This window comes from Canis aureus, chromosome 26 (genome assembly GCF_053574225.1).
Source record: "Canis aureus isolate CA01 chromosome 26, VMU_Caureus_v.1.0, whole genome shotgun sequence".
In the NCBI taxonomy this organism is placed as follows: domain Eukaryota; kingdom Metazoa; phylum Chordata; class Mammalia; order Carnivora; family Canidae; genus Canis; species Canis aureus.
In genome coordinates this window covers 32,428,473-32,454,096 of record NC_135636.1, presented here as the reverse complement: position 1 = coordinate 32,454,096, position 25,624 = coordinate 32,428,473, and the positions used below count along the sequence as shown (strand labels likewise).

Below are 25,624 nucleotides of genomic sequence, written 5' to 3'. Positions count from 1 at the left end.
TGACACTGGCCAAGCTACAGTGATCACACCTCTATAGCCCCACTCCTCTCCTTGGCCATTTCAGCAACCATGGCAATGTCACCTCTTCCTTTCTTCCCCAACATTCCATCGCTGCCCCTCCTACAGATCATGGATCAAATGGCAGCAGAGATGCCACAAGACTGAGGTGCAAGGCAGGAAGTAAATTAAGAATACTGTAAGAAACAGAATAAAGGGGAAGGGAACGTGGTGCACGGTGCTACCGAAGCTGGCAGGAAGCTGCCTGGCAATGAGGGGCTGGTCAGGGTGAAAAAAAAGACATCTATAAATGTCAAGTCAATAACCAAAACCTCACTGCAAAAGGATTTTGGCCAAGCTGGTGAAAATGTGTTCATTTTTCACAAGGGGTCTAGGGCCACGGTTGGAGACACTGGCCCAGAGGGTGGTGGGAGGGACCTTCAAGAGAGAGTAGGAGATATCAGGCCACTGCGTAAGAATTCAGGAAAGGGGCAAGGCAGAAATAAGGGCCCCTGCCGGAACTGGTGGGCAGAGTAGACGCTTCAGCCCCAAGAATGCCTCCTGTTTGACCAAGGCCATCAATGTACTGAACTCACAAAGGTAGGCCTGATCACCTGGCTTTGACTTCAGCCCTAATCAAGGTGATTTCAATTTCCATGCAAGGAATGGACAATCACCTTCTCCCTCACCTTTTCAAGAGTTCCTGTGTGGACCATATCTGAAAGACGAGAACCTGGCCTTTGCCTACTTTGGCCCCACAGTTCTCCAAAGAATGGGAGAACCCTGTCCATGCCATGCCCACCCCTACTCAGAATCATCTCCTGGAAATCCCCAGAGGAACCCCACCTCCAGTGCTCAGGACACCCCTGACTCCTCCAGGACTTCAGCCCGACTCTGCCTCTCCATCCACCCCACTCTCTTTTTTCTCTCTCTTCCAAAACCCTGGCTCAAAGGTCTTTTAGCCAATGATTCTAACATTTTCCTTTTCTCCCAAACCTGAGGCTCCCAGAAGCACTTGGGACGGTTCAACCCCTAGTCCAAACTCTATATCCCATTTCCTATCTGTAGGCCAAGCCTCAGAAGTACGTTAAGTGGAACATCTCAGTGAGTAAAAAATGGAAGATCTGCTCATGATCTGCTTTCTTTATACCTACCTTGCTGGCATATGGAGGTGTGGATTTTAAAATAGAAGAGAAATAACAAAAACAAGCTTCAGGGTAGTTTCAAGATTTATTAGGCAGGTGAGAGGACAAGGATGCACAGTGCTGAAAACTCTTGAAAAGTCAGAGGAGGAGAAGGTGGGGAGACATGGATGCCGCTGGACAACCTGGCCCAGGTCGAAGCAAACCAGTCTTCCTGGTCCATGGCATTCTGACTCCTGCAGGGGGGAACGGCAGAGCCAGCTCAAGTCTCTGGCTCCACACCTCAAGCTTCCAGGGTCCCAGGGCTTTCCCTCTGGCCTGCTTACACAGAGAGAAAAGCCCTTCCATGCTTTGCTGAGGCAACATGTTGAGAAGGTCTGGCAACGTTCACACGGCAACAGCTTTCTTCATTATGCTACTCCAATGTCCATGATCCACCCAAACGACAATCTAAAGGAGAAAGTTCAATGAGGCCAGCAGTCCAGAATTTCCATGTCAGAAACACAGGCCAACTTAGCCCCATTGCTAAGCCCCATTAACTCACCATGATGAGGTCCCTCCAGGACAGCTGGGACCAAGGTCAATCCGAGAGCACCAGTGCCTCCATCCCCTCAGAATTCCTCCAACAATCTCCAGATCCAAGGCAGCCCTCCTAGAGTAAGGATGACGCCACAGGGCAGGTGGTCACAACAGGTGTTTGGGTTCCAATGTGATCTCATCTTTCTCCAAACTGTTATCAATGATCAATGAGAATGTCCCAATTAATCAGGCATGAGCTGCTGGGTTATTTTTCACACCAAACACAACTTAAAAATGAATCTTAGTGCTCCCAGAAGAGTCAAAATAAACACTACCTTAAAGAAGGGGCGTTTTCAGGGCAAGAACAGATACAGTAATTGGTAGAGATGGTGGGAGAGCTCAAGCTCAGAGACTCTTCCACTGAGCCCGCCACCCATCCCCATCCCACACTGGGAGTGAAGGTCACTAATTCAGCCTGCTGTCATTACACATACACCCCTGCATCTGTCTCCTCGGTGCTTGTGCTCACCTCAGCGCCAAACTCCTCCCCAGGTTGCTCTCCCCACTCCCACCCAATACCTTCTCATTTCCCGTCACACCCACCCCTTTGAAGGTCTGCCCGGGGCCACCAAATCCAAAAGGCTGCCACCTTTTGAAAATCTTATGGCAATCAGTATAAACCACTCAGTATTGCACAGTGTCATTATGCAGAATTCATCCTGGCTCCTTAAACCCTGTAAAGTATCTAAAAAAAAAACAGAGCCCGGTTTCCCACAATAGGAGGCCAAGCTGAACAAGGCCAAGCTAAAGTGTCCCATCATGGACTCTCACAAGGCAGTGCTCAATGCCAGAGACCAGAGAGCACTAGTTGGAGATGGGCAGGACTGTGTGAAAGCACCAGCATTTGAAAGGGACAGTGTGGACCCTCCAAACACGGGAAGCTGCTTTCAACAATTCCTCTCCCTGCATTATCAATGACCAGAGCACAGACAGCCCATGATCGCTCTTGAATGCAGGTGCGAGAAGGGCAGAGAGAGAGACCTAGGAAGAGAAGCAGGTGCTACTGGCCTTTGGAATATATTGAATCTGGGACAATCAACCAGCCAAAACAGGACCTCAAGAGTAGCCATTCTTGCAAAAGCCCCATAGAACCTCCCTGCCAAAGGGAATCAAAGAGAAGTCACTTTGGGCAAAAATGCTGGGAAAATATTAGGGCTGGAAATGATAGGAATCCTGTGGTCTTAAGCAGCACAGAAGTCATCTCTATGATTAAGTTTGTTTTTTAAACGAAGAAAATAAGGTTCTGAACAGGTCACTGAGAGAGTAGCACAAGAGGATTCAAAGCCAGGGACTTTCACAGACCTTCTCTCCAATATAAGGGTGCCATTTCCCATCACAACATGCTTCTGCTGTCCTGGAGAGCTCTCATTACCCAGTGAGACCCTGGAGGCCCTTCCTCTGCAGCAGCCCTGAGGACATATTAAAGGACAGATGTGATCTAGGTTGCCTGGGATTGAGGGAGCCGATCTGGAGACTCATAGACATTACCTTCTCACCTCTCAGTTCCCTTATACATTCATACAAAGCCCCTAGGAACCCACACACGACTGTACTAGATGCAAGGAACCAACATTCCAGAGAAGAAACAAGAGATCTTACCTCAAGGACACTGGGGTCTAGAATGTTCCTGATACAACAACCATGACACTTCTGCACACAGTGGGCTCATCTGCAACAGACAAGAACCCAAGAATGGGCATCCAACTTGTCCCTGCTCACAGCAGGGCACGCTAGGCATCAGGAAAGGGCTTAACACAGTAGTTATTGGATAAACCAAGCATTCGACAAATGTTGGCTCTTGTTATTTCCTTAACACGTTACGTATCTCCTCATAGAAATGACAGTAGTTAACTCTGAAGAGGGAGACAGTGTGTGCTCTACGATAGGGTGACCATTGCTGATTAACGCTTCATTAAGCAGTGACAGGCCAAGGCTAGATATACAGGAGCATACCATGGCTGCCCCACAGCACTTATACTGGGCATCAAGGAAACCTCCAGTAACACACATAGCCTGGTTCCCAACAGCAGGGGCAGAAAGTGAAAGCCCCAACAATGACACTAATGCACACACAGGGCCCCCGAGGCCCAAGGTGTCTGCGGAGAAGATGGAACGTGGTAAAACTGGAAGGTGAGGATGTGGATCCTCCAAACAGAGGACAACCCTCCCCTGAATCTTCTCCCTGCACCATCAATGAGCACGACATTGGCACCAGGTGACAGGAGACATCTAAAAGGTGGTAGGAAAGAGAAAGTGCAGAATGCTCCAGGTTTGGAAGGGACAGGAAGGGTCCCTTCAAACACGGGGAAGCGCTTTCAAAAAATCCTTTCTCTGCACCATCAATGACCTGGACCCGGGCTGCCCATGTCCGCAGCCTGCTATCTTCCCAGGCAGGGGAAAGCTGCGCCGCCAAGCCCAGGACCCCGAGCACCATCAGCGCTTGGTGCAAAGATTCCACCTCCCGTCATCAACAGGAAGACCACCTCCCGGCAAGATCGCCTCAACTGCTTATTCACCCCACAAACGCAGCCTGAGAACCTACTACGTGCCGGGCACTGTGGCCTCAAAGACAAAGGACACCCGCAAGGACTCTCGTCCCTCCAGAGCTCTGGCACTCTCCGCACTTGCAAGAAGCTGAAGCGCAGCACCAGGAAGTGATGAGCCAAGGTTCTGTGGCCGGCCCCGGGCTGCGGCACGATCTGAACCCGGCCCCCTCCGGCCTCCTCCCGCAGAGCCTGAGCTCCAGGGAACCCCCCCGCCCCCCCACGCGCGGCAGCACTTACCCAGGCCTCACCCCTGCACACAGGGCCGGCCTCGGGCGCCGCGCGTCACGGTCCCGCAGAGCCCGCCGGCCCCGGCACCAGGAGCGGGGGGAGGCGGGAACCACCCTCGGCCGCTCGGGGCCCGCGGGCGCCGCCGACTGGAGGCCCGGACACGCGCTCCGCACGGCCCGGCTCGCGCACTCTCCCTCCCGAGCGCTGCGGGCCGCGAGGCGGGCCCAGGCGGCTCCGCTCACCTGGTAGGCAGCCGGCCGACGGCTGGGGGCGGGGGCGGGACCGTCCCGGGAGCCCCTCCTCCAGGACCCGCCCGCAGAGGCCCGCCCCGGAGCCGGGAGCGGGGCCGGGAACCGGGGCTGACCTCCGCCGGCTCTCCGCGCCCGCGCCGGGCCTCAGTTTCCCCTCCTGTCGGGGGGAAGAGGAGTGCAGCACCAGCCTTGGAGGCCGCCGGGGTCCCTGCGCAGCGCGGCCCTGCAGTCACTCACCCGGGGCACCGGGACCGTCGCGGCGGGGACAGGAGGAGACGCTGCGGCCCGGCTCGAGTCGGCTCGGGACCAACGCGAAGGGCCGCCGCAGCCGCAGGGACACCCTCCACCCACCCAGCGCCGGCCGAAAGGCACCTGCAGCGCGGGCTGCGGCCGAGAGCCGCGTCTGCGGAGCTGCACCCGCGCGCGGGCTGTTCGCGCCCCCTCGTGCATAGGAGGTGCAAATCGAGCGGCCCGGACCGCAAGCATCCCTACGTCTTCCCATCACCCCGTGCACCCATCCGTCCATTCATCCGGAAAATATTTAGGGAGCTTTCTCATCCATCCATCCATCCACCCACACGCTCCTCTATTCGTTCATTTAGATTCCCACCCACCCAGAAAAATCTACAGAGCAGCAACTTCATATCAGAGACTGTGCTAAGCATTGGAAATGCATTGAAATATTAAAAAAAAAAAAAAAAGGAAATGCATTGAAGATAGACAGGCTTCCTGATTTTTCTGTTGTTAATTTCTCGTGGGGATATGAGCCAGCGAATGCAATAATTAAAAATCATGGCAAGTACTACAAAGGAAATGGGCAGGGTGGTACAATGGTGGGGTTCTACTTAGCCAGAGTGGACAGCAAGGGCCTGCCTGAGAGAATACCAGTGTTTTACATAGCATGATATCTGTCACTGCAATGCCCCATCCCATCAACAGGACAAAGGACACCACTACTATAATGTCAAATAATGACTAAGTTTTAAGTAAACATAATATTCCAGGATTTTGATCTATTTAACCATTGTATCAGTCCTATAAGGTAAATATGATTATCTATTTTGCTGATGAGGGAACAAAGGCTCAGAAAGTTTAGTTAATGTACCCAAGATCATGCAACTAATATGTATTAAGAACTGTGCATTCATGACCTGAGAGCAAACCCTCGTTGCAAGCTCACCCGTTACCCTACCGTGTCGTAGATGCTAGCAGAGGTCACAAAATTCCTGAGTCAGAGTCTTAGGACCTTATTATTGTGGCAAAGCAGAGAGAGCTTTATGTTCATTCATGTTGGTTCTGGTGCCTTGTAGACCCCATGGGATGGTGCACAGGGCGTGATGGCTGCTGCACACACAGTGTGTTTCAAGAGAGGGACACTGAGCTTAGGGGATTCACTACTCATCACAAACAGAAGTAACCCTGGTTTTAGTCTGGGAGGAGAGTTTATCCATCGTTCAAAATTGCTCCCTGCAAAACGCAACTCTGAGGAAGGGCTTAGGTAAAGAGGAGTCAAGGCCTTGGATTCTTAGCATATCCAGAAAGAATATGCATAGGTGCTCAGGACCCACGGCAGACTGCTGCCCCTAAGGTAGGCATCAGAGTTAAAATTCAAATCCAGGAATCAATCTAAGAACAATTTATCGAATGCTTGAAAATGTGTTTGGTAATATTTAATTTCTTTTTGGGGGGTAGTATTTAGTTTCTATTACTGGTCAGAAAAGTATATTTTGGCATACTTGGATTAAAAAGATGTTTTCCTCCTGTAATACAGACCATCACCAACCAATAATGCCTACGTTGAGAGGCATTCTCAGAATACTACGTATTTTCTTTCTTTCTTTTTTTTTTTAAACTACGTATTTTCATGTGACTCTAGATATATAAGTGGCTAGGACATTCAGAGTTTGGACCTACTCACTCTTCTCCCTGATTCCCTGTGGCGCTCTCCCTGTTGAATTCAACCTTGTTGGGAACGTCACTTATGATGTCCCACCCTCCTCTGACAAAAAGTTGGATGTGGGACCTAAGCTGGGAAAATGATACTTTCCCCCTTGATTTTTCATGGTGAGTGTGAGGAAGCATGGTTTCTAAAGCAGCCTGGAGGCTTGTGCTGTGGAACCATAAATAGAGTCAGTCTTCTATCAATTTCCAAAAGGTGGCTTCTTGGTAGTGGTGTGTCTTAGCAGGATTTTGAAGGGCTCCTGTAGAAAGGGGGGAACAGAGAGACATTCACGGAAAGGAAGAGGAAGACTCAGAAACTGAAGTGGGGGAGAGGTGGGGAATGAGTATGTGAAGCATTTAGGAACTGCATGGGATCATATCTTAACATCTCACTGCATGGCAATAGATGAACTTTAGGGCACCTGGATGGCTCAGTCGGCTAAACATCTGCCTTTGGCTCAGGTCATGACCCCAGGATCCTGGGATCTAGCCCTGTATCAGGCTCCTTGCTCAGCGAGAAGTCTGCTTATCCCTCTCCCTTTACCCCCCCTCCCTGCTCATGCTCTCTCTCTCTCTCTCTCTTTTTCTCGCACACACTCTGTCTCTCTCAAATAAATAAATAAAAACTTTAGAAGAGAGTTGAGGAGCTTCAAATGTTGATACAGGAGAGGAGAAATCCTTATTATTGCTATGAAAAACAACTCACCTAATTCTAAAGTGTAAGAAAAATTCCACGTGTCCCAGTCGGCTCCAGAGGGCTTAAAATAATAAGAAAAAAGGACAATTGAACTGATCCAAGTATAGTAAATCAATAACATTACAAAAGCAGAACGTAAAATGGCAGAAAATTAGCATAACCACATCTGGAGCAACAGCGGCAAACACTTTTAGGAATGAGAGAGGAGTTGGAGTGCAGTCAGAGCAGAGAGTAAACAATCAGAGAAAAATAAAATTTTAAACTTAAGATGAACACATTCCTGGGACTCCTGAGTGGCTCAGTGGTTGAGCGTCTGCCTTTGGCTCAGGTCATGATCCCGGGGTACTGGGATCGAATCCCGCATCAGGCTTCCCCCAGGGAACATGCTTCTCTTTCTGCTTATGTCTCTGCCTCTCTCTGTGACTCTTATGAATAAATAAATAAAATCTTTTTTTTAAATAAATAAAATCTTTAAAAAAAAAGATGAACACATTCCTGAAAAATATATAGCAAAATTGTCTTAAGGTAAAATAGAAAACCTGACTCATCTCAGAGCACTTTAAAATGATGAGTCGGTAGTTAACAATATTTCCATAAAGAAGACATCATACCCAGCTTTTCAGCCTTACGCAGTCTCCCAGATAATAGAAAAAAAGGGAGTCATTCTCAGTTCACAGAATAACCATGGTCCCCAAATTAGGCAAGGTCAATAAAAGGAAAATAAATTATAGTCCCTCTCATGAGTATAGATGTAAACATCTTTAAAAATATATTGGCAACTTTCGGGTGGAAGCAGCCCTCGCCCCCAGTGCCTTCAGAGGGCACTAACTGCACTCCTGTCTTGTGAGCGTCTTTTCTTTTTTAAAATATTTATTTATCTGAGAGAGAGAGAGAGAGAACACTTGAGTGGGAATGGAGGGGCAGAGGGAGAAGCAGACTTCCCCCACTGAACAGAGAACCCAATGTGGGGCTCGATCCCAGGACTCTGGAATCATGACCCGAGCCAAAAGCAGACGTTTACTGAACTGAGCCACTCAGGTGCCAGTGAATGTCTTCTGACCATTGATGTCAGACATCTGACCTCCAGAATAGTGACAGAATAAATTTCTGCCATTTTAAGCCACCCAGTTTGTGGTACTTTGTTATGGCAACCTTAGGAAATTAATACAACAGACATAACTTAAAAGTTTTCTCTACCACGTTTTAGCTGTAGTAGCAAGTGACTTAATCTTTCTGAACCTCAGTTTTTAAACTTTAAAATAGGTAGAATATGCAAATTGGTGCAGCTGCTATGGAAAATAATATAGTATAGCAATTGCTCAAAAAGTTAAAAATAAAATTACTCTATGATCCAGCAATCCCACTTTAGGGTATATTCTTGAAACAATTAGGAATGTGATCTGAGAGATATTTGTCTACCTGTATTCATAGCAGCACTGTTCATGATAGCCAAAGGTGGAAGCAACTCAAGTGTCCAACAACAGATGAATGGATTTTAAAAATGTGATACACACACACACACACACCAATGGGATATTACTCAGTCTTAAGAAGGAAATTCTGACATATGCCACAGCATGGAAGAACCTTGAGGGCATGATGCTAAGTGAAATAAGCCAGACATAAAAGATCAAATACTGTATGATTCTACTAACATGAGGCACCCTGAGTAGTTAAGTTCAGAGAAGAAGGGAAATGGTGGCTGTCAGGGGCTAGGGAAGTGTGGAATGGGGAATTGTTGTTTAAAGTGTACAGTTTCAGTTTAGCGAGATAAAATTTCTGGAGACTGCACAACAGTGTGAATGTACTGGATACTATTGAACTGAATATTTAAGAATGGTTAAGATGATAATTTTTGTTATGTGTATTTTACCGCAATTAGAAAATTTAAAGGCAGGTAAAATAATATATTGAAACTCAATACCATAAGTGCTTTTTAAAAAATAGGTGTTGGACTATAGGAAGGCAGTTTAATAAATTTTAGTATCATCATCACCTGATGAAAACTAATATCCATTAGTAACTTTCAAAAATTCTTAGACTTCTTGAAATAGAATATATAAGTAAACTATCTGTCAATATTCTACATAATGGTGAAATCATAGAAACATTCCTGTTTTCTTCCTGGAAGTCCCAGAGAAATAGCCAGAGTGGGAGGAAGGAGGGGATGTCTGATTCCCTTGGGCAGGAAAACCCAAGGTCTTAAGAGTGAAAAATTGATGTAGTCAGCTACCAGGGCAAAAGATCATGGGGCTAAGTCAAATATCATCCTGGAATGCCTAAGTGTTCGAGCAAAAATTTAACCCAGGAAAGTTTAAGTAATGAGCCACAAATATCTCAGTGATTTAGTTAGCAAGAAAGGTCCAGGGCTGTTGTTCAGGGATACCCAAGTAAATTAACTATGATCATCCAGATTGAGTAGTCACATGGTTGTTTTCAAGGATTGTCCACAACGGATATAAGGAAAGTCCAGTGTCCCTGTAAGACTATCAGTCTTTACTTGGGATTCCAGTTCTTAAGGGCCCAGAGTTGCTAGTTTCTGGAGGGAGGAGGCCAGTTCTTTTTATGTCTGTTTCCATGGCAGGGGCCTGATCCATTCATCTCTTTCCTGAGCCCACACCGAGTCCCTCTCCAGAACCAGAGGTCCACAGCCCAGGACAAAAATGAACCAGAAGCAAAACTAGTATGAAATACGGTGTGAGGGTCAGAGAACCCAGCTAGGGGACCTAGGGAGAAGGAGGGATGGAGACCTAGGTGGAAGCCAACTCTGGTGGGAAGCATCCAGTGAGGTCCTGGGGCTGTTGGAGACCCCCAAACAGGCCAAGACCCAGACCATGGACAGCTGAGGAAGAAGAGTCCGTTGTGCTTGAGAGGCCCTGAGGGGTCAGACTGGCCATGGCTTCCATTGGGCCTCAGCCCCACCTTGCAGGAGCCGGAGTGGATTCCCTCTGAAAGAAGCAGTAACAGAGAAGCAGCAAGAAGGAAACGAGGATGATGAACAGAAACAGCAAGGCTTCTAGCATGGCGATCATTCTTAATGCAGGGACAGACAGGGCCTGGGGCTCCTGCAGACTTCACAGGGTTGATTCTGGACTACCAGCTTGGACCCTGGGCATCACCTCCTTGGAGCAATCTGTCCAGCAGCCACAGCTCCATTTCCCCAAGAGAAGGGGCTCCAAGCCATGGAGATCTCTCAGCCACTGTGAGGTCACAAACTCCAGGATGGTGGAATGTTGGCCTCCTAGCTATAGCCCAAATCTTTCTTAATGAGACCAGTATGTTGAAAGCAGGATTCCTGGTATGTAATTATACCTTTTTTTTTTTTTTTTTACTTGCCTCTTTAGACTTTCTAAATAGAGGAAGTATCTTTTCCCTGTCTTTAGAAAAATATCAGGCAGGCCTCATAGCTTTTTTTAGGTACTAAGTCTTTAAACGCTGAAAATAGTGAACACTGTTTCCACTCAATTATTTTAAATGGCAGTCCAATATATTAATCACATTTTTAGCGATAATAGCGACTTCTCTCACCATCTGGGGCCAAGCTCAGGGTGGGCTGCTCTCTGCTGAGAGTGGAGGGGAGACTTCTCCCTTACCCAACATGTGTCTCTCTTCACCAGGAGGACTCCTCTTACTTTCCTACCCCCAGTATCTCCAGGATCAGAACAGGTGGCATAAAGATTGAGGTGGAGGGGAGATTCCTCTCCAGGTTGGACACATATTTAAGATAGGTCTTTCTCTCTTGGCCTCTATTTCAGGGATTCTTTGAAGAACCTACCCTTTGTCCTAGGGATATGAACAGGCCAGTTCCTTCCAGGTGGTCCCCTCCCCCTAGCAGGCTCCCTCTCGGGCAGGACCTCTTGGGTAGCAGGCGGACATTCTGACACTGGGAGAGTTCTCGCACCCTGAGCCCTCAACCACCAGCAGGGGATATAGGTTCTTGACTTGGCCGCGAGAAAGCATTCGAGGACCAATCAGAGTAAAGTAGAGCAGAGAAGCTTTATTGCAAAGCAAAAGTACACACTCGAAGAGGAGGTTGTGCAGGTGCACTCAGGGAGGCAGTCATGAGCAACCGGCGGAATATATACACGTAGGGTTCTGGAAACAGTTGCAAGAACTCCATAGAGCATCACGCAAGCTCGAAGCTAGTGACTATGCGCAGGCGCAGTCTGAGTCTCCTCTCGCGGTCACGCGGTAGGGACGGTCTCCTCGGAGTCCTCTAGCGCCCCCAGCGGAGGGGTCCGTTTCCGTCAGTCGCAGGCTAACTGGGGCTTTTGCGCATGCGTGCCGCAGGTGCGCCCCCCCCCCCCCCCCCCCCCCCGTGTGGCGTCTCTGCGGGTTTTCACCGCCACGAGTATCCTGTTATCCAACAGGTGTAAGGTCGGCTCCGTGTTCCTTGTCCTTCTTCCTCCTGCTGCTTCCCAACATTTCCCTATTCCACCTGCCTCACTACCACCGATGCTACATCTGCTGAAGAAAATGATGAGCCTTGGACGGAGGAGTGGGTCACACCTGGCTCCCCTGAGCTCCCTACCAGGGTAGCAGGTATCCAGCTCCCACGGGGTTCTGCCGCAACCCCAGGCCCTCCACTTGTTCTCCCTCTTGGGGGCAAGGGGTGGTGGTGGGGTGGGACTATTTTAAGAAACAGAACACATAATTCTCCCTCGTTTTAATGTCTAACGAGCAGTCACTGCTCAGTTATTTTCTTCCTAAATTCTGCATCCGGTCCAACACCTTCTTTGGAAGGCAGCTGCCATTTTATCAGATGGAACCTTCAGAAATGGCCGATACTGGGCCACGATTTGCTTACCACAAGGGCAATTTCTTGTTGCTTAGCTTTTTATTCCTATATCGTGGTGACTCTTTGGTGCCTTGCTGCAATGCCCATTTTAGCATCTTATTGCATAATAAGCAATAATGATGATGATTATTGATGATTGATGATTATTGATGATTATTGATATTGATTATTGATTATTGATGATTAACAAGCCTCAGCTCCACCTTTTAGACGCTCAGCCTCTTCTCGGTACTGGGGATGCACAAAGAAACTGCCCCAGATCCCTTCCCTGGCATCGTGAGAGCAAAGGGTGCAGGAGAATAATCTAGGATTGAATCGTGGCTCTACCCTTTTACAATCTTCTTAGGGCACCCTTGCCTTAATCGCCAGCTTGGGACAATAAGGCCCCCAGCCTGAGCCAGGCAGGGAGGCCCATCTCCTCCTAGGATGTCCCAGACTCCTGGGGTGCTGGGAGCTGTGGAAGGGACATGCTCTCAGCCTCCTGCTTGCTGCTTCTCTCCTCTTGCTGCAAAGAGTTGATCAAAGGTAGATGGCTTTAGACCTGGGCTGATGAACCTAGCAGCTGGCAGCCACTGAGGCTTATGGAGCACTGGAAATGTAGCTGGTCCAAATGTCAGTGTTACACATGCATCCGACTCTGAAGACTTTGTTCAGAGAAAAAAGATAGCAAATATCTCATTAATAATTTAAGGATATTTAAAAATGGTGAAATGACAAGATTTTGGTTATATTGGGTTAAATAAAATATACTATAAAAATTAATTTGGGGATCCCTGGGTGGCTCAATGATTTAGCACCTGCCTTTCTTTAAAAAAATTAATTTCACTCTTTTTTTGTACCTTTTTAATGTGGCTCTCAGAACATTTTATTTTTATTTATTTTTAAGGATTTTATTTATTATTTGAGAGAGAGTGTGTGCATAAGTAGAGGTGGGGGGCAGAGAGAGAAGCAGACTCACCTGCTGAGCAGGGAGCCTGAAGTGGGGCTCCATCCCAGGACCCTGGGATCATGACGAGCTAAATGCAGACACTTAATCGACCGAACCACCCAGGCACCCCAGAACATTTTAAATTAAATATGTGGCTAGTATTATATTTCTACTGACAGTGCTGCCTTAGACTTTTCAAACATAGCACATTCTCTCAGGCTCATAAATAATCCCACAGTGTCCTTGCTGTGACAGAAGACCTTGGCTTTCTCAGAAATATTAAAGTATGGCAACTAGTATGCTTGACCATTTGCTCTGTGCTTTGGTTTCGATATCAATCATTTCACATTATTCTTGAAGCAATGCTTTGAGGGGAAAGCTATGATTTTGTCCACTTTTCAGAACAGGAAAACTCAAGCTAGGTAGAGGAGTTGGGTCATTTAGTCAAGGTCACACAGAGCATATAAGCAAGAACAGGAGGCAGGAGAGGACACCAGGGCTTCAAGAGTGCACACCTGACCCCGTGGTACAGTGTCTTCATAGCTATAGTATCCGCGGTCCCTGCTCATCAGAGAGTTCCCCAATGTTCTCACAGTCTTGAAATCCCACAGACTCCTCCCAGGTACGCAGTATGGAGAAGCTCACCTTCAGAGATTCCTTCCACCCTCTCGGTTGTATCCCTTGGGCTTGGATTTCCCCACTGTGCTGACCTAGTCAGTAATGGGAGGGGGGGGACCCTCTCCTCGGGCTGTTTATACTTCAGAATGTGGGCTGAGTTAGTGCCAGGATTGCCTCAGGTTCAAGACGAACAGTGGCCCAGGATGCAGGTAGTGTTAGCACTTGTGAGATTTGGGAGCCACAAGCCCCCTGTCTGCAGTGTCCTGCTGGGAGCATGGGTTCTCTGTCTTCTCTGCCACTATGCAGATCTGATCAAGTCCCTCCTGCTTCAAGGACTCATTCTGGGGACAAAGGTTAGCAGAACACCCGCCCATCTCTCTAGGTTTATCTCCTTGTCACTCTCACGTTCCACTTTCAAGTCATCAGAACAATATTTTAACCTGGCGATGTCCAAATATATGGCCAGAATTCGTTCATTTGTTCAATTGTGCCAGCCCCCAAAACGAGGTACTGTGAATGCAGTGGTCAATCAGGCAAGAACCCTATGGTCCAAAATACCTGCAATTAACATGAGCTCTTGCTAATAACAGCTCCTTACGTGGACGAGTAACCATTTCGATGAATTAGTAACAAACCAGTGGCCAAAACAATAAAGAGAAAAGCAATATAAGTGAGAGAAATGTTATTTCCAAAATTTCAGGCTGTTCTTGAAAATTATCGCAAGCCCCACGGAGTCAGAATTCGACCTCCCCGCCACCAGGGGGCGCGACAGGACCGCGCGCGCGGGATCCGCCCCTGGAGGCGCCGCTCTAGGCCGCAGCCCGCGCTCCCGCTGCCTTTCGGCGGGCGCCGGGCGGGGGAGGGGCCTCGCGGCGTCGCGTGCGGTCCCGGGCCACCCGGGTCCATCTGCCGCAATCCTCAGGCATCCGCAGCCCCCGCGCCGTAGCTCGCGGCGCCCGGGGTGAGTCCGGGGCGGGGGTCGCCGGGCGCGTGGTCTCTGGGCTCCCACCACCTTAAGGGGAAACTGAGGCCCGGGGCGGGCGCGGAGAGCCGGCGGAGGTCAGCCCCGGTTCCCGGCCCCGCTCCCGGCTCCGGGGCGGGCCTCTGCGGGCGGGTCCTGGAGGAGGGGCTCCCGGGACGGTCCCGCTGAGCGCGGGCGGCGGGTGCGCAGCCGAGGCGGCCCGCGGCCCGGGATGCGCCCCCGCCCCCGCCCCCGCCCCCAGCCGTCGGCCGGCTGCCTACCAGGTGAGCGGAGCCGCCTGGGCCCGCCTCGCGGCCCGCAGCGCTCGGGAGGGAGAGTGCGCGAGCCGGGCCGTGCGGAGCGCGTGTCCGGGCCTCCAGTCGGCGGCGCCCGCGGGCCCCGAGCGGCCGAGGGTGGTTCCCGCCTCCCCCCGCTCCTGGTGCCGGGGCCGGCGGGCTCTGCGGGACCGTGACGCGCGGCGCCCGAGGCCGGCCCTGTGTGCAGGGGTGAGGCCTGGGTAAGTGCTGCCGCGCGTGGGGGGGCGGGGGGGTCCCTGGAGCTCAGGCTCTGCGGGAGGAGGCCGGAGGGGGCCGGGTTCAGATCGTGCCGCAGCCCGGGGCCGGCCACAGAACCTTGGCTCATCACTTCCTGGTGCTGCGCTTCAGCTTCTTGCAAGTGCGGAGAGTGCCAGAGCTCTGGAGGGACGAGAGTCCTTGCGGGTGTCCTTTGTCTTTGAGGCCATAGTGCCCGGCACGTAGTAGGTTCTCAGGCTGCGTTTGTGGGGTGAATAAGCAGTTGAGGCGATCTTGCCGGGAGGTGGTCTTCCTGTTGATGACGGGAGGTGGAATCTTTGCACCAAGTGCTGACGGTGCTCGGGGTCCTGGGCTTGGCGGCGCAGCTGGGGGCGCGGAAGGGCTTCTCTTCCTGGCTCACCGTGTGTCTTTTGTGCACCTGCATTCGAAAGTGATCGTGGTCTGTCGGTGTCCTGGTCATTGATAGTGCAGGGAGAGGAGTCGCTGAAAGCGCTTCCCCGTGTTTGGAGGGTCCACTCCTGTCCCTTCCAAACTCTGGAGCTTTCCCACACTTGCTCCCCCTCACCACCTCTCAGGTGCCTCCTGGTGCCGGCCGTCTTGCATGCTCTCTGTGCCTGGCTGGGCGAGGTTTCTGTCTCTGAGGCTGTAAAGGGGGAGCAGGGTGTGGGTCCTCCCTCAGTGCATGTCTGAGTTGCTTGTCTGGTCTTCTGACACTGGTTTCTGATTTCAGCGGCCCGGTGTCCCTTTCTGCCCCTGTGTTTCAGGTGATTACGGGCTGCCTCTGTCCTGGTCATTGGTAACACAGGATGAGAAGAAGCTGCAAGGTTTTCTTGATGTTCACAGGTTCCAAAATGGGACAGCCTGAGGTGACGGAGCACGACGAGGTAGGTGGAGGGAGGCGGGCTTTTAGTGCTTTCACCTCCTCAGACCAGATTCCCCCAGCGTTTCCCTGTTAGTGAGCATAGTGATTTCCTGGATGTGTAAAGCCACGCCAAGTGCTTCTTGTCCCCTGCAGGAGGGTCTCATGACTGCTGTCCCACATATGTGAGAGGTGACCTCCGGGAGAACCAGGATCGGGAGGTCCCAGGTGAGCGGTGTCCTGCTTGGGTCTCTAGAGCTTAGGGCTGTGAGGCCACAGGTGTTCAGATGATGTGATGTGGAAATGAGTGCAGGTGAAGGCTGCTTCCCAGTGTTCCCAGCTGTCTGTCCCCTCAAGCAGGTCTGGGCCCTCTTCTCCTGAGAGCCCCCAATGAAGGCTCCTGTGACCTGGAAAGCAGCAGTGTGGGGATGGACAGAGGGCTGCATTTTATTTTATTTTTTTAAAGATTCTTTATTCCTCAGAGTCATAGGAAGAGAGATGCAGAGACATAGGCAGAGGGAGAAGTAGGCTCCGTGCAGGGAGCTGATGTGGGACTCGATCCCGGGACTCCAGGATCACACCCTGCACCCCAGGCAGACGCCCAGCTGCTGAGCCACCCAGGCGTCCCAGAGGGCTGCATTTTAGAGGCAAACTGAGATTTGTATTGGGTGCACAGCTGAGTGCTGTTATATGAGCCTGAGCGCTGTTAGGTGACCACTTACACTCAGTCTTCCAGAACCCAGGAATCCTCAGTATTTCTGCACTGTTTGTCTTCCCTTCATCTCCTGGGTGGGCGTGGTAAACCTCTGTGTGAGTAAGGGGAAGCTTCTGTAATCTCAGGCTGTTAGTCTGGGCATTGGCCTGTATGCCAGGCTCCTAGTTCAGGCCAGTTCCTGGGTTGCTGCCCAACCAAGCCTCCCTTCTTGGCCCACTCACTTCCCTTTTCTGCTCCTGCATTCGAAAGTGATCGTGGGCTGCCTGTGCCCTGGTCATTGATAGTGCAGGGAGAGGAATTGCTGAAAGCACATCCCCGTGTTAGAAGGGCCCATCCCATCCCTTCCAAACCCTGGAGCTTTCATACACGTCTTTCTTCCCACAAATTTGTGTTAATTCCTGGTACTCGGGGCTGTGTGGCTTGCCTAGTGCCCTTTTTTGCCAAGCAGGGCCCTGCCTTGGTGCTTCTGTTCCTGGGCCAGTGGTAGAGCCATGGTGGAGGTCCCTCTTCTCCCAGGGCTCCCCCCAGGAAGCTTTCCCTGCCTTCACATCCCACCCTTCCCACTCCCTCACACCATCTTTCAGCCCGGGTCACACTGGACATTGGTGATTTGCTTGTCATGCCTCTTTTGCTGTGGTCTTAAGGGCAGTGCCTCTGCCTTGGTGTCTAATCTGTAGTACTTGGACAGGGCAAAGCAAGGCGGAGGAGACTGAGATGCCACATGGTAAGGCAGTGGGCCCATCCCATTGTACAGTGTCACTGGGAAGACAGCGCCCCAGAGCAAGCCAGCCTGCTCAAGCTGAGGCATCCTCCTCTTCTTGGAAGTGTTTCTCTCATCTTGGTCATGGGCTGGACCCATGGTGCCCAGGGGATGATGTTTCTCTGTCCTTAGATTAAGGGGCAGGGAATGGAGTAGTAATCCACCTGGGCAGAACACATGATAGTTGGCACATAGGTAAGCTACCCTTACACACTAGATGGAGGACCCAGGGCCCTCCCACCACCTGTTTCCCCTCTCATCCCAGGCTTATGGCTTCCTGTCAGCATGGCTCTCTCCCTAAAACTCGGCCTTGACAACCTTTTGGCATAAACTGGTTAGCAACAGATTGAACACAGGCACATAGGTTGATGTTGATGTTATCCTGTCACAGATCATCTGCAGACCCCTTTCTAGAGTTAAGTTTTTGTCTCTGAGATAGTAGTGTGGGACCGTTAAGGAATAGCAGTAGGCCACGTTTGTGGGTACTCTAATCTGCTAGCCACTGTGCTGGGTGCCCTCTGCCCACTGGGGCCTGCCGAATGCTCATCTGTGCCTTGTGTTTTGTAGGTGGGTCTGCACTTGCAGAGGCACCATGAGAGGTGTCATCTCTTCAGTGGGCACGAGGCCATGGGGCCCAAGGTAAGGTGTTCACATCTCTCTGGAATCTTGTGCCCTGGGGTTTAAATGAGAAGTGAGATGAAAGTGTATGTCTTGTGAGCTCGCAGTTGTCCCCTCATTGTGGGCAACCCCTCAAGTACCAAGAGAGGATGGGCCTCTAGAAAGCTGCTCAAGTAGGTGAGGGGCTTCCCAGGGCAGCTCCCTAGTGTCAGCAGTGGGCCCTGATGGAAAGCATATGGATTTAGGCACCAGAGACCCTGGTCCAGCCTCTGAAATTACTTAGTTTTGTGACCTGTTCTCAGTCTCCACTTCAGCAAAGCATAACTGGGATAATGGTGAAATGTTTTAAAATTTTTTCATGGAGTTGTCGTGACCATATGATCCTGATTTTTTCCAACTCAAAAGCATTTCTGAATTTTTTTTTTAAAGATTTATTTTAGAGAGAGAGAGAGCGTGCGCATGCAGTGGGGAGGAGCAGATGGAGAAGAGAGAGAGAGACTCTCAAGCAGACTCCACAGTGAGCACAGAACCCCCAACATGGGCACGATCCCACAACCTGTGAGATCATGACTTGAGCTGAAACCCGAATTGGGCGCTTAACCAACTGAGCCACCCAGGTATGCCAGCATTTTCAGTGTTTTATGCTGGAAGTGTCTTGACTCTCTGGCATGGAGGTGTTACAGGGTCTCTACAGGGTACACAGAAGCTCCTCTGTGTTTGGCTAGGGCTGCTCACCCTCCCTCAGGCCATTCCCCAGACCCCTGGCACCATCCTCCCCATCCTTCCAGGCTCTCTTTCTATCCTTTTCTGCTACTGCATCCAACAGTGATTGCAAGCTACCTGTGCCCTGGTCATTGATAGGCCGGGAGAAGAATCACTGAAAAAATTCCTGTGTGTGAGGGATCCAGCTGTCCTGGAGCTTTCTCATGCTAGCTTTTTTTTCTCCTGCTGTTCCTTCAGAGCTTGGGCTTTTGCGGGCTCCTATGTGATGTGGTGACTGGGCTAGCCCCCTGACCTGTTGGGGGCTCTTTCTGTCTTTTCACGTTACAGATCCTCTTGTCAGCAGTCAGTCTACACGATTCTGTATGGGTCTCTCACTGGAATAAGTCCGTATAGCACTCAATGGCACTCATAAGAATTGCAAATCATGGGTTCTGCTTTATGAATTTATGGGAGTGGAGGCTAGCCCATAAGAGCACATTAGTCAGGACAGTGTGTGGATGCATTGCTCATGTGTGTTTTGTCTTTGCTCCTTTACTCTTTCTTGAGCACAGAGTGGATTGCTTCAGGAGCTGTCAGTAATGTTAAATAAATAAAGAAAAATCTAGATGGGGCCTGCACTAGGGGCATGGGGGAGTTACCATGTCATGGTCTGCCAGCAGTTGGAGTTTTCTTGTCAGTCACTGATGGAGGAGAGTGTTGACTTATAATCTTGCCTGTTGCTCGCCTTTCACGGACTTCGTCTGTGTCTTGTGGGTTCTTTTAGAAAGGGTAACCCTAGGGGTTGACTGGAGAAAAAACTTTCAGGCCGTGGATCTTTGAATCTGTATTGTAGACTGCGGACTTCCTAGCCTGCTTTCTAGTTCACGTCTGTAGGACATTGTGACTGGGTGCTTAGTGTGGTCCTCCATCCACAGCAGGCTGACTGGCTGCTGCCTTTTGTGCTGTGCACTGCCGATGTGTTCAGGGAGCAGAAACCCTGCAACGGTGCTTTCACTTTGTATACTCAGATACAGCGTGGTGCCCCTGACAGATACAACATGGTGATGCTAAGAGCCCTGTCTTGGCTCCCAGGTAACAAGGGCAGTGAGGTTTGAGGTCAAGGTGTCCATCGCATTGACACCCCCCCCCCCCAACTTTTGGTCGGGGCTTCTGTCTCGTTCCCGAGACCTCTTCCCTTTATATTCAGGTATTGTGTTTGCAGATGGGATCCCTTTGTGCCAGTTTTGTTCTCATCTCACAATGAGGTGGAGGTAGTGAGAATAACATGTGAACAACCTGGTGCCCAGGAGCCATTGAAGAACCCAGAGGGTTCCCTTGTCTTTCCTACCTGCTCTGTCCCTTTTGCATCAGGGGACTTGTCCTGTCCTGTAGCCTAGTTCCTGGTCTCTGGTTCCTCAGCCAGGCTGGAGGATTTAAGGGACAGTGGTGACCATTCTGAAAAGACAGTTAATCACCCCATACCCCGCTTCAGACCTGGTAATTCAAATGTCTGAGGGTAGAGTCTGGAGATTGAGTTGGGGTTCCCTCACACTGTGTCCTCAAGCATTCAAGATATTTCCTCATTTCTCCTTCAAGTGGGCCTGGCAGTGTTGATCTTCACAGGTCTGGGCACCTAACCAGGACAAGTTTCATCAGAAGTTAATTTTGCATTTGCCTTTCTTGGCTGGGTCTTATTAAGTGGGACTTTGCAAAATAGAATGGCAGGCTGAGCGGGCAAGTCATGACAATGTGGGGGAGAGCTGCTGAGGATGGTGGTCCATTCCTTTGCTCAAGATACAGTGGGACTCAGGGTCAAGCCCCTGACAGCGGTGAGCTGTCCTCCTATGGCTAGCTATATGTGGTCAGTTGCCCTGATCATGAACTATTTGAAAGAAAATAATTTATTATAAAAACTGGATTTTCAAGATGTTTTCCTTTTATTATTAGCCTCTCTTCTGGTGATAATCTAGTTTGGCATGCATAGACTAGATGCTTAGGCCTGGTTAATGGGGACCCTCTCAGTGATGTCACTTGGGGAAGGAGGCAATGGAGACTAAATGCTTGTATGCTTTTTCTCCCTCTTAGATCAGCCTTAGATCTGGAGGCTGTTGAAGTAAGTCCCCAGGCCATAATGAGTCCGTGACCCTTGGGATGACTTGGGATCTGAATTTGCTAATCTGTCTCCCCAAGGTGAGTTCATGCCCAGCGCTGGGGGACCCAGAGGGTGGGAACTCCAAACCATTGGTCTCACCTGTCCTTTCTTTTTTAGATTCTCTTGGCATTATTGGACACCAGAAGAGCAGAGGATGGAGGAGTCCTCCCCAGAGGATGGAGGAAGCATCCCCAGAGCACCCCCTGCTGTTACTCAGCTCATTATGAACCAACTCTTCCCTCCACACAGGAGATCGGAGGGAAATCCCTGGGGCTAGGGCTGGCGTCCACTTCAGCTGGCTCGGAATCTTGACATCAGTGCCCTGAGAATCCGTGGACTGGGAAGGCCAGCCCCGTGTCGCTCTGCTGTGCCTGGAATGACCTTAATGACCAAGAGTTTTTCTTTTGAATTGTAGCAGCTCATCACTTTACTCTCAGCCCACCCATTTCAGTAAGTCTTACAGACTCACTGTGGCTGCCTTTTAAGTTCGTAACGAGCTGTGTGCCTCTGAGGCTGGGTGTGAAGAAGTGGATCACAGCCAGCTTATTTTCACCCCTGAGCCTCTCCTGTCACCATCCTGAGGCTCGGCATGCAGGCTGCAGTCTGAGGTGTTCCGTTAGGACTAGAAGGTGAGGACACCTGGGTGGCTCAGGTGGTGATCCGGGGTCTTGGGATCGAGTCCCGTATTGGGCTCCCCACAGGGAGCCTGCTTCTCCCTCTGCCTATGTCTCTGCATCTCTCTCTCTCTGTCTCTCATGAATAAATAAAATCTTTTTTTAAAAAAATAAAGGTAGTAACAATACAAACAGGTTTGAAAAAATCCCTATGCTTGGGAAATTTTAAAATATGGTTTAAAATAATTTCATCAGAGGCCCCTGGGTGGCACAGTTGGTTAAGGCATTGGACTCTTGGTTTGAGCTCAGGTCTGATCTCAGGGTTATGAGATCCAGCCCTGAGTCAGGCTCTCTGTTTAGTGTGGAGTCTGGGTGAATTTCTGCCCCTCCCCACTTGTACGTGCTCTTCTCTCTTAAAATCTTAAAAACAAAACAAAAGCCTAGTAGAAGATGATACCATAAGGGGAATTAGAAATATTAACAACTGAATTGAAAATTTTTGCATACCAAAGTTTGAGATGTAGCTCAAGTAATTCCTAAGGAGAAAATTATGCCTCTTAGGGCTTAAAATAGAAAAAAGACTGAAATTTAATAACAAAACAAGTAATGAGAATAAAAATTAGAGCAGATTACTTTTTTGTCTATAAAAGTTTATACTTTGACAAAATGAACAACATTAAAATTGCCTCAAAATGGAAAACTTTAATAAAGACTGCAGGGGAGAGAGCTCAACAAGGTGATTTATTCGCAGGTTGCAACATGAACTTTTGGTCACTATCAAAGCTGTGCTTTTCTGACAAATCTTGGATCTGCCCCTGAATGAATATATAATGATCCAAACATATGGCTCATTGTTGGGGAAAATTGAAGTCTATTTGAAGGGGGTACAGGGGTCTTTGAGGTTTTGGCTTCACACTGTCAAGTTTGGTCAGAATCCAGCTGTAGATAGGTCATGAATGAGAGACATCATTGATCAGGCTTTTAGAATTTTCCTACCAATCCTGAAGATCGCAGAGATGGACCTCTACTAAGACAGTAAGACTAAACAGCAATGAGCATGGGAGAGAGTGAAAGCCTCTTGAGGAATTTCTGAGGATGTAGTGAAGGATAAATGACTAAAAACACATGAGCTGTGAAGACATTGATAAAGTAGGAGCTGTGACTGACTCACTGATTGACAAGGATGTTGAAACTTTAAAATCACTAGACCATTTTAAAAAAAAATTTATTCATGAGAGACACACAGGCAGAGGGAGAAGCAGGCTCCATGCAGGAAGCCTGACTCAGAACTCGATCCCGGGACTCCAGGATCAGGCCCCGAGCTGAAGGCAGACGCTTAGCCCCTCAGCCACCAGGTGTCCCTAAACTTTTTTTTTTTTTAAAGACTTTACTCATGGGGATCCCTGGGTGGCTCCGCAGTTTAGCACCTGCCTTTGGCCCAGGGCGCGATCCTGGAGTCCCGGGATCGAGTCCCATGTCCAGCTCTCATGTCGGGTTCCCGGCGTGGAGCCTGCTTCTCCCTCTTCCTGTGTCTCTGCCCCTCTCTCTCTATGTCTATCATAAGTAAATAAATCTTAAAAAAAAAAAAAGACTTATTTATTTGAGAGACACAGAGAGAGGCAGAGACATAGGCAGAGGGAGAAGCAGGCTTCCTGCAGGAGCCTGATGTGGGACTTGATTCCAGGACCCTGGGATCACGACCAGAGCCAAAGGCAGATCTTCAACCAACTGAGCTACCCAGGCATCCTGGTCTTTAGACCATTCTTGTATCGGTCTTTTTGCTTGGACAGGAGTCTGTTTCTTTGAACCTAAAAAGTATAAAATTATTCAAATGTTTTTATATTAATAGAATCTCTATGTAATTAACTCTGAAAGATGGAACTACTTCTGTCAGTGTGGTGTTTTTTATCCTAAATTTGGTAAACAAAGAGCTCTCACAAATTTTGAATTAATTGAAACCTAGAGAATGCTAACATCTAATTGTATCTTTTACACTTAAGGTGAAAGGGCAAATCTGTTGTGTTACCTGGTGGCCATTCAAGGAAAAACAGATACCTTAGGACTAAAAGACATTTTAACCATCTGATTCTGAATTTGGGAAAGGAAAAGGCAACAATTGTCAGAGGACAAACGAACACTTCACAATTTTCAAATATAAGAAAAAGTTACTGCAAGATGATTTTAAAAACCACAGCAAAAAGTACATAGCTATTAGAAACTTAACTTTTTTTTTTTTTTTTTTAAATAAGGAACTTTGGATCCCTGGGTGGCGCAGCGGTTTGGCGCCTGCCTTTGGCCCAGGGCGCGATCCTGGAGACCCGGGATCGAATCCCACATCGGGCTCCCGGTGCATGGAGCCTGCTTCTCCCTCTGCCTGTGTCTCTGCGCCTCTCTCTCTCTCTCTCTGTGACTATCATAAATAAATAAAAAATTTAAAAAATAAATAAATAAATAAATAAGGAACTTTTGTTGAGACAAATCAAGAGTATGCCAGGTAGCATCCAGATGGCCAACAGACACATAAAGACATGCTCAACATCACTCAGCATCAGGGAACTGCAAATCCAAGCCACAATGAAATACCACCTCATGGGCAGCCCCGGTGGTGCAGCGGTTTAGCGCCGCCTGCAGCCCAGGGCATGATCCTGGAGACCCTGGGTGGAGTCCCACGTCAGGCTCTGTATGATGCCTGCTTCTCCCTCTGCCTGTGTCTCTGCCTCTCTCTCTCTCTCTGTCTCTATGAATAAATAAATAAAATCTTTAAAAAATTTTTGAAAAAAAAAATCACCTCATCGGAGTCAGAAGGGCTAGTATCAAAAAATTAAGTCTTGTAGATGTGGAGAAAAAGGAATCCTTGTGCACTGTTGGTGGGAATGTAAATTGGTGCAACCACTCTGGAAAGCAGTATGCAAGTTAAAAAAAAAAAAAAACTACCGCATGATCAGTAATTCCACTATAGGATATTTACCCAAATAAAAACACTAATTCGGGAAGGTAGAGCCACCCCTATTGTTTACTGTAGCATTACTTAAAATAACCAAATACGGAAGCAACCCAATTGTCCATCCACAGATGAATGGATAAAAATGTGTGTGTATATACATGTGTATATATACATATGTATGTATATATACACACACACAGAATGGAACAGCACTCAGTCGTAAGAAACTGAAAGCCTGCTACTTGCAACAATATGGATGAATCTAGAGGGTATGGTGCTAAGTGAAATAAATCCACTAGAGAGAAAAGTGATTTCAGTCATGGAATTTAAAAAAACAAAACCACCAAAAGAAGACCAAAGCAGATTTTTAACTATAGAGAACAAACTGGTGGTTGCCAGACAGCAGGTGAGAGGGGATGGGTGAACTAGGTGAAGGGGATTAAGAGTACGTTTTCTGGGCAGCCCCGGTGGCACAGCGGTTTAGCACCACCTTCGGTCCAGGGTGTGATCCTGGGGTCCTGCGATTGAGTCCCATGTTGGGCTTCCTGCATGGAGCCTGTTTCTCCCTCTGCCTGTGTCTCTGTCTCTCATAAATAATATAAATAAAATGTTTGAAAAAAGTACGTTTTCCGTGATGGAGCACTGAGTTGGATATAGTATAGAATTGTTGAATCAGTAGACCTTGTGCACCTGAACTAATGTAACATGTCAGTTACACTGGAATTTTAAAGTATCTGGGAACAGAATAACATTTTTTAAACAAAAAACCCCCTAAATTCTAGTTTTATTTCTGTGTGTGTGTCAACCATGCAACAGTGTGCAGTAAAGGATTTATAAACCTACCTTCTTTTTTTAAAGGATTTTATTTACTCATGAGAGAGACAGAGAGGCAGAGGGAGAAGCAGGCTCCCCGTGGGGAGTCTGATGTGGGACTCGATCCCAGGATTCCAGGACTGTGGGATCATGACCTGAGCCAAAGGGAGACGCTCAACCACTGAGCCACCCAGATGCCCCTATGCCCCTATAAACCTTTCTTATGGA

At 49.0% G+C, this 25,624-nt stretch overlaps 1 protein-coding gene, 1 long non-coding RNA gene and 4 other non-coding genes across 35 annotated transcripts; 3 read left to right on the top strand and 3 right to left on the bottom strand.

The window, feature by feature from the left end:
- Nucleotides 1–1,208: 1,208 nt before the first annotated feature.
- On the bottom strand, nucleotides 1,209–11,315 carry LOC144298332 (uncharacterized). Of its 30 annotated transcripts, XR_013365265.1 has the most exons (7): nucleotides 9,378–10,819; nucleotides 7,391–7,442; nucleotides 4,981–6,944; nucleotides 3,318–3,387; nucleotides 1,684–1,869; nucleotides 1,466–1,589; nucleotides 1,209–1,375 (listed from the first exon to the last, which is right to left on the bottom strand). XR_013365265.1 is itself a non-coding variant. In XM_077873139.1 (3 exons), exons 1-2 carry the CDS (start codon nucleotides 5,227–5,229, stop codon nucleotides 1,720–1,722), a joined length of 321 nt encoding a protein of 106 aa, XP_077729265.1. In that variant the 5' UTR covers nucleotides 5,230–5,325; the 3' UTR covers nucleotides 1,209–1,589; nucleotides 1,684–1,719. The 30 variants fall into 30 exon arrangements, 1 of the variants encoding a protein (XP_077729265.1); XR_013365262.1 differs by lacking the exon at nucleotides 9,378–10,819 and adding an exon at nucleotides 11,157–11,315 and having other exon boundaries at nucleotides 1,209–1,589; XR_013365263.1 differs by lacking the exon at nucleotides 9,378–10,819 and adding an exon at nucleotides 10,910–11,149 and having other exon boundaries at nucleotides 1,209–1,589.
- LOC144298952 (small nucleolar RNA SNORA71) lies at nucleotides 2,544–2,676 on the bottom strand. The gene has a single exon (XR_013365784.1). It is a non-coding gene; the product is annotated as a small nucleolar RNA SNORA71 (small nucleolar RNA).
- Nucleotides 3,973–4,099, bottom strand: LOC144298953 (small nucleolar RNA SNORA71). Its single transcript, XR_013365785.1, has one exon. It is a non-coding gene; the product is annotated as a small nucleolar RNA SNORA71 (small nucleolar RNA).
- Nucleotides 11,316–14,538: 3,223 nt separating the features above from the next.
- Nucleotides 14,539–23,520, top strand: LOC144298334 (uncharacterized). The gene is made up of 6 exons (XR_013365288.1): nucleotides 14,539–14,686; nucleotides 16,063–16,103; nucleotides 18,121–18,192; nucleotides 18,601–18,788; nucleotides 20,959–21,063; nucleotides 21,143–23,520. It is a non-coding gene; the product is annotated as an uncharacterized LOC144298334 (long non-coding RNA).
- On the top strand, nucleotides 15,636–15,769 carry LOC144298950 (small nucleolar RNA SNORA71). Its single transcript, XR_013365782.1, has one exon. It is a non-coding gene; the product is annotated as a small nucleolar RNA SNORA71 (small nucleolar RNA).
- Nucleotides 17,028–17,160, top strand: LOC144298951 (small nucleolar RNA SNORA71). The gene has a single exon (XR_013365783.1). It is a non-coding gene; the product is annotated as a small nucleolar RNA SNORA71 (small nucleolar RNA).
- Nucleotides 23,521–25,624: the final 2,104 nt, after the last annotated feature.